Source organism: Oncorhynchus clarkii, chromosome 28, assembly GCF_045791955.1.
Source record: "Oncorhynchus clarkii lewisi isolate Uvic-CL-2024 chromosome 28, UVic_Ocla_1.0, whole genome shotgun sequence".
NCBI classification, from domain to species: domain Eukaryota; kingdom Metazoa; phylum Chordata; class Actinopteri; order Salmoniformes; family Salmonidae; genus Oncorhynchus; species Oncorhynchus clarkii.
In genome coordinates, this window is record NC_092174.1 from 35160640 (window position 1) to 35168841 (window position 8202).

At 41.0% G+C, this 8202-nt stretch overlaps 1 protein-coding gene across 1 annotated transcript; it reads left to right on the top strand.

Moving 5' to 3' along the window:
* Window positions 1-3210: 3210 nt before the first annotated feature.
* LOC139387317 (uncharacterized) lies at window positions 3211-8202 on the top strand. Its single transcript, XM_071133440.1, has 2 exons — window positions 3211-3342; window positions 4034-8202. The coding sequence occupies exon 2, from the start codon at window positions 4041-4043 to the stop codon at window positions 5502-5504; it is 1464 nt and encodes a 487-aa protein (XP_070989541.1). The 5' UTR covers window positions 3211-3342; window positions 4034-4040; the 3' UTR covers window positions 5505-8202.

Consider the following 8202-nt stretch of genomic DNA (forward strand, 5'->3'; position numbering starts at 1 on the left):
CATGTTTCCAAACACTAGAAATAAGTAACATAACTCATTCTAAGTCAAATTGTGTGTGTGCTGTTCTCTGTAAAACATTTTTTTTATCAAAGATGCAACCATTGTTATTTTACATTTTTCTTAGTTTGGCCATGGGTGGAAAGGGCTTCAAGTGTTGTTTCATTGTTTTAATGTCCCTGAATGCATTATGTGCTATCAAAGGAACGCTTAACTCAATAGATGATCTCCAGGACATGAACTTTGGCCGCTTTGGCCAGACCTGTCCAAGACTTGACCTGATGCTGCTCCACTAGCTAGTCAACAACATGAACATTGACAACAATGACAACAATTTCAATCCAACCAGGGGAAACTTTAGCTTTAATTTCTATGGAAATACTGACAGACACCCTCCGTTACCTATATTGTCCTCGGAGAGCAGAAGTTACTACTCACAAGGGAATCTCAATACCAATACACCTAATGCCAGAGCACTTCCTAGTAGGCCTAATGTTAGAGCACTTCCTATTAGGCCTAATGTTAGAGCACTTCCTAGTAGGCCTAATGTTAGAGCACTTCCTAGTATACCTAATGTTAGAGCACTTCCTATTAGGCCTAATGTTAGAGCACTTCCTAGTAGGCCTAATGTTAGAGCACTTCCTAGTAGGCCTAATGTTAGAGCACTTCCTAGTAGGCCTAATGTTAGAGCATTTCCTAGTAGGCCTAATGTTAGAGCACTTCCTAGTAGGCCTAATGTTAGAGCACTTCCTAGTAGGCCTAATGTTAGAGCATTTCCTAGTAAGCCTAACGTTAGAGCACTTCCTAGAAGCCCTAATGTTAGAGCACTTCCTAGTAGGCCTAATGTTAGAGCACTTCCTAGTAGGCCTAATGTTAGAGCACTTCCTAGTAGGCCTAATGTTAGAGCACTTCCTATTAGGCCTAATGTTAGAGCACTTCCTAGTATACCTAATGTTAGAGCACTTCCTATTAGGCCTAATGTTAGAGCACTTCCTAGTAGGCCTAATGTTAGAGTACTTCCTAGTAGACCTAATGTTAGAGCACTTCCTATTAGGCCTAATGTTAGAGCTCTTCCTAGTAGGCCTAATGCCAGAGCACTTCCTAGTAGGCCTAATGTTAGAGCACTTCCTAGTAGGCCTAGTGTTAGAGCACTTCCTAGTAGGCATAATGTTAGAGTACTTCCTAGTAGGCCTAATGTTAGAGTACTTTCTAGTAGGCCTAATGTTCGAGTACTTCCTAGTAGGCCTAATGTTAGAGCACTACCTAGTAGGCCTAATGTTAGAGCACTTCCTAGTAGGCCTAATGTTAGAGCACTTCCTAGTAGGCCTAATGTTAGAGCACTTCCTAGTAGGCCTAACGTTAGAGCACTAACGTGGTATTCACATCTTCAAAGGTAGGCTGTTTATTAGGACTTGATTCATTTGCCATATGTTTCCAGCAGGAACTCCCTCCTCTTTAAACGTTTAATTAAACACCTCATTGCCAATTAAGGCTAATTCGGGGAAGGCTTGACAGGAGGACTGAAGTACTGTAGCACACTATAATGTGTAGGATAACCATGAAGGATGTATTTATTCAACTTTTGATTAAGGATTAACACAGTTACTTGATAAAGTTAAAATATTCTCATGGGCTTCCTTTCTTCCAACTCATTTCAGATGACTATCCTAATGATCTCAGATCTCCATTTTTTTCAACCTTTATTTAACCAGGTTTCTACTTTTATCTGTTGATTAATAGTTGGAGTAGAGAAACATACAATTTTGTATGACACTGGGCAAAAACTACCTTAAATTAAACTTAAATTAAGCCCTGACCCCCCATTTTGGATGTGAGATAAATATAGTACTTTGTAAAGTCCAGTAGAATGCAGTACATCACACAGATGTGGCTGGACCAGAGGTATGCAACATGGGTTCCTGGGAGCCACAATGTCTGCTGATATGTACACATCTAACTCAAATAACTTGTACCGCTGCACATTGATCTGGTACTGGTACTCCCTGTATGTAATTCCTTTCTTGTGTATTTTATTGTATTCCTCTTGTGTTAGTTACTATTTCATTTGGTATTATTATATTTAAACTATGCCTAATTGGGAAAGGTTTGTATGCAAGCATTTCACTGTAAAGTCTACACCAGTTGTATTCTGCACATGTGACATATATCATTTGATTTTCTCTTCTCCCTCACACTGGTACTTAATTGACCTAATCCCTTAATGTCACTGATTGGTCTGAGAGTGAAGGCATTAGGATTCCCCAGTCTAAATCAGTTGCTATATTATACTGTGGTTCTTAATGGTATAATTCCTCACCCCTCTGGGCTGTCCAAATGGTGGACTGGCTGGTGGGTCATGGCTGATTCATTTTTCAAACCATAGTGCGAAAGGTTTGGAAACCACTGTTGGTCGACTTCAGTGACTGACTACTGATATGAGATTTGTCAGAAAATCGCCATTGTCCAGCTCCAGCATAATCCCAGTCATCTTTTCACCCTCATGCTCAGTTTCCTGGAGCATATCTTAAAGGGATACTTTAAGATTTTGGCAATGAGGATGTCGGGGATCGTTCCTTGTTCCTTGTTCCTTGTCAAGCATTTGCTTATTGGTGAAATCAGCAGTCAGACAATATCTTCTTTAAGCAAATCAATCAAACCTTTATTTAATGCAATTGCAGACAGAAGTTGACAACAGGAACATAGCACACATGTTTCAGAGTAAGTTCTGCAACCCACCTAAGGGCACAGCTGATTTTATACATGTGATCACTCCCTGGTGGTGTGATCACCTAGTCAATATATGTGTGTATCAATAAGCTGAGGTTACCTTATAAAGCAACCTAGTACAGTAGCTTCTCTGAATTTATTAGACTGGGACAATTCTAATTGAAACACGCCCCTCGTAAAAGCAACCCACGCAAATCAGTCAGTAAGATTCCATGTTGAATGAGTGAATGCAAGACAAACCAAAACCAAAACCAAAAGACCAATTGGCTTACAATAGAGTGATAAGTGGAATCACCAATAATAATTATGTTACAATGCAATGTTCTAAAGGAACTCTGACAGATCCCGCCCATTATATTTTCTGCGTCCTGAAAGTGAAAGGTACTCTAGCGATAAGTTTCATTTCTGATGAAACGAGTGACCCAGTGACGTCGTAGATCAGCCTTTGTAAAACTCCGTTTTTCTGACCCTTGTCTTGTATCTGCCCTGTGTACTGGTTATGTGTATGTAGGCTACAGGAAGCACCTTTTACTTAGTTTCAATCCTGGGATCTGTTGACAGAAAAGAGAGAAACAAACACAGTCAAGACTAGATTCTGGTGGTAGGCTGCACAAGAAGGTGAGTGAGATGTTTTATTGGAACTCGTTTTATTTTGATGTGAGGACGTATTACATCATCATTACATTAGCGTTTCAATCGGTGACGTCACTCGCTCTGAAGCCTTAAAGTAGTGGTTCCACTTACTTTGCAATGGGCGCGGCTTTTGTGGCGCAATGGGTGACGATGCTTCGTGGGTGACTGTTGTGTGTGTGCAGAGGGTCTCTAGTTCGGGGCTAGGGACATAAGTAAAACTGTTACATTTACAAGTTTCCAAATGTTATTTTGGAAAACCTCATCATACATATTGGGACATATTGTTCTGATATAGTTACAGTTCACTCCAAAATAAAAGTTTGTCTAATATCTTCTGGCATTTTTAGTGCTAACATTTTCAGACCTACCTTTTTTGGGGAAATCCTAAAACGTTAAACCTATTGCCAACCACAAGAAATAAGCTACAGATACAGACTATACATACAGTGTAATGTGAGGACTTATTAACTCATATTACATTATTGGGACAAAGGTCCGATATAGTGACAGTTAACTTCAAAATGAAAGTTTGTCAGATATTTTCTGATGTTTTGGGGGAAGCTCCTAAAACCTTTAATGTATTCCCGAGCACTAGAAATAAGTTACAGATGTATTTATTTGTTTATTAATTTATTGAAAAAATGTACAAATGTTGACACTATTTGTTTTGTCTTAGGTCGACCATGGTTGGAAGGGGCATCCTGGGTTGTTTCATCTTGTGTCTGTCTCTGACCTCAGTATGCGCTGTCAGAGGAACCCTTAGTTCAATAAAGGACCTCAAGGGAATAGAGTTTGGTCACACCTCTCCTCGACACGGCCTCATGCTGCTCCACTGGCTAGCCAACAACATTCGCATTGACAACAACGGCAACATGAGACTCAATTTCAACCCAACCAGGGGAGACAATGGCTTTCATTTCTATGGAAACAGACCACCTTCATTACCTATTCTGCATCCTGAAAGCGGAAGTTACTACTCACTAGGGAATATGAACAGTAATGGCTCAAGGGCACTTCCTGATTATGTAACTCGAAGATTCTACAACTCAAGGGGACCTGAGAACAACAGGGACAGGGTCATACTCAGAGTTAGGGAGGATGGGTCCAATCAGTTCATAGTGGACGAGGTCTATGTCACACAGCACTATCAACAAAATGAAAACAGAGGAAGTGGCTATGATCCAGCCAATACATACCGTGTCAATGTCAGCCTCCTTAGACAAATCCAACGTCTCGCAACCATTGGCCAAAATGACATTCCACGTATATATAATGTAGAGATCAACCACAACAGTCTGCAAGACCTGGAAAACATTTGGGGACATACACCTGGTCTGGCACTTCTTCTGGCAATTGTTTTGTCCTTAACACTTCCCAAACTCAAAGGCCGTTGTGCGCGGGCAGTTGAAACCCAAAGTGTCATGGAGGATAAGGATAATACATTGATTAAGCTTGAGGTGAAAACCACAGATAGAGGAAAAGCCAGGATCATCTGGAGTGGGATCCCCAAGAGGCTATTAGACCAGCGTGTAATGGTGGTTCTTCATAGGAACAATAACAGTGACAGTAAGAGCGAGCTGGACAGCTCGTCAGTCGGGGGCAAAGCCTCTGGAAGCTATAACACCTCAGTACCCCTTAACCCTGGTCTCCAGGTCCGGCTCCATAAGGAGGTAAAAAAATGGTGGAATTACTTGTGGTTTGGGTCCACTATCGGAGAGGAGATCTGGAGAGGTTCTGAGTTTCACGATGCCAACAGAGAGATTCCTGTTGATATTAATGGACATGACGCCAGTCTGCAGCTCTTCGTAAAGGATGGAAAGGCCTGCGCTCGTCTGTATGTAAAGAAATCCTTCACTGCCTGGAAGAAAACGTTTCATAACTCCTGGGTTGGGTTCTACTCTTCCCTTAACAAATCCATGCTCAACTATAATACCTGGAAATGGGCAGTGTCTTTTTCTAAGGAAATACGATCAGATTTGGAGGATGTACCTGAGCATGATGTCTATGTGTATTACTCCAGTATGGTCATGTCTCCTGGGGTCCAGGCCAGATTCATGCTGCAGAGAAGATCCAGTGAAGTAGCCCGTACTCTGCCCTGGGAGAGAGTTGAGCTCAGCGCGACCAGACCATATCACAGAGAGCTTTAGAGATGAGCTGTTATTACTGTTTTTACTGTTATTACTGTTTTTTACTGTTATTGAGTTATTTAGGTTACTTATCCACTCCAAATACATTTGTATCACTTTCCAGTAACTCATAAGACTCTTGACAGAATATTGATGAGGTAAAGTGTATTTTGAATGAGTTATGATAGGATTTAGCTTTGGCCGGGCCATCCAATCCCAGCCCACTACACCGTCCTTCCTCCCTCTCCTTTCTCCCTTCACACCTGGAGTATGTGTTGTTCTACTGAGAACAGAAGTCGTTCCCGGACTCTTAATTACGTTCCCGGACTCTTAATTACGTTATTTAGCTGACATGTCCCATGTCCATGCTACATGATTCAGACCCCATGACGCTGAAATGTCAGTGTGAGCTTATTTCCCTCCCCCACCTCCCTTTTGAATGACCAGTGTAGTGTAGTGCAGTGCAGCATGTGTGCTTGTTTCTGTGTGTGTGTAAGAGAGAGATGGAGAGAGATTACCCTGTACTTTTAATTACCCATCATAATTCATGGATCTATTAACCATGGGCCTACAGTATTAACCTCTGGTGGGTTTGGTGTGGTAATCCAGAGTTTGTGTTGATTGAACCAGTGTTTGCCTAGTGGGTAGTCTGTGTTGGGATGGTCACAGGTAGATCTGTAACAATCGCAGATAGAGAGACAGAGCTGAAAAAGGAATCAGCCATGACTAACCAGCGACCAGCCAGTCCTGGAGCTTTACATGTTGACCAGACCGGACATGTTGTGTGCGCGAGGGTTGCAAAATAAATGTACACATACATATTATTCAGTCATTGCACTCACACTGCTTGTGGGCGTCAGCGAGCATCTGCGTGGCCAGGCGCTAAAATAGAAATCGGTTCTATTTGTGATGCTCAACACGCTGCAAGTCCGGCCTCTCCCATCTCCTCATAGGTTTTTAGAAGCATATACCCACGTGGGTGATTGAAAGATTAATTTAGGTCCACACTCCGGTAGGTTGTAGTAATGCTGTAAAGTTGGTTGCCAACCGCCATATTAAGTCAAAAATAATAATAAGAAGCCTGAGGAAGGAGGAGAGATGACGAGATAAAACGGTAAACCGAATTCCTATCTGTGGATTAATTGTGGGTGTAGAGGACCTTGTGCATTTCAAGTAAAATAAGAACCCAATGTTTATATCCCAGGACAAATTAGCTTTCAACAGCAAGCTAGCTAGCTAAATTGTCATAAATGTTTAATGATTTTTGACCTCTCCCCAAATTAATATAATTGGTTCAGAGTCTGTTTTGATATTTCAACCTGATCGCTTCTGGTGTGGGTAAACAAAATCAACGTGCGTATGATGGCACACGGTCGCTCGCGTGTGTCCGGTTTGGTCAGCATGTTAGTATGATGTAGCAACTGATTTAGACAAACCAAAATAATTCACTCTCAGACCAATCAGGGGCATAAATGGGTCAGTTAAGTGCCAGTCAAAGGACAATCAGCAGATACTGTGGCTCCCAGGAACCCATGGTGCACACCTCTGGTCTAGCCACAGCTCTGTGATGTACTGCCCTCTATTGGTCATTATAAAGTATTATATTTATCACGCATAGCCAACATGGAGGACAACTCATGGCTGAGTTTCATTTCAGTAGAGTTGTTCTCGTCCTTCTACGCTAAATACCTTGCCCTGAACAGTTGGTAGCTTGTTGCTTAGGAGCAGAAGAACGTTGCCATAACTTTTCCTGAAACATAACGTCTTGTCTCCCAGGGTGAAGGCAGTGGAGGGAATCAACACTGTACGCAATTTCAACAGTGTGATTTTCCTGTTTCTAGGCAACAAGTTAAACATATCTTTGTATTTATGGAAGGTACAGTTTGTGTTTATTAGTCATGCATCTACTAACATTTTCATTGAGGTTATTTTACACAATGGGTTAGAATACATTTATATATTAAATACACATTTTGTTTAATATAGGTAGAATGAATAAGGTTATAATGACCGGAAAATGTGATAAGGGTAGAAAGCAGAAACCTACTTTTTGGAATGAAACTCAGCCCTGAGCCCTCCTTCATGTGAGAGAAACACAGTACATTCTACGATTTAGGAGGGCATGTAACGGTTAATGTAATAGAGTTTCTATGTAATAAAATATAATTTGCAGGATAACCTGGTTAAATGTTGAACGGTTAACGTATTAACTTTTCCCTAAATGTAATAAGTTATTACCTTACCCACTGGTTATTACGTATTCAGGCAAATGCATATATTTTTTAAGAATAACAATAATAACTTCAACCAGTCTTGTAATAACATACTGTGATGGATGTTTGTGCTTTTCTAATAACCAATTCCTGAGTTCATGCAAGTGACTGACTGAATGTATACCTGTGAAGAATCCTCACTATCAGTAGAGCAATTTGGCAGTACGCCCAGAACCTTGTTTTGAGAACAAAGGGATATCTCAGATTCAAGGTCTCAGCTTGGAGAGAAGAAGCCTTGTGAGGTATTGGTCTGTCACATGCATGAACTAAACGTTAATGAGGAATTAATTATGAATTATCTAAATCATGCAACTATAACTTGCCTGTGTAAGCAGTATGTAAGAGAACTAATGAGACTGCCCCAGCGGAGCTCACTTCAGACTGGTACTTTATGCATCTAAGTTTGACCTCCCCAGCTTGCTGTTAATAAACAATGTATTTATTTA

What these genes read in the sequence shown, in the direction of transcription:
- LOC139387317 (XM_071133440.1), top strand. Translation starts at nt 4,041, where the DNA reads ATGGTTGGAAGGGGCATCCTGGGTTGTTTCATCTTGTGTCTGTCTCTG.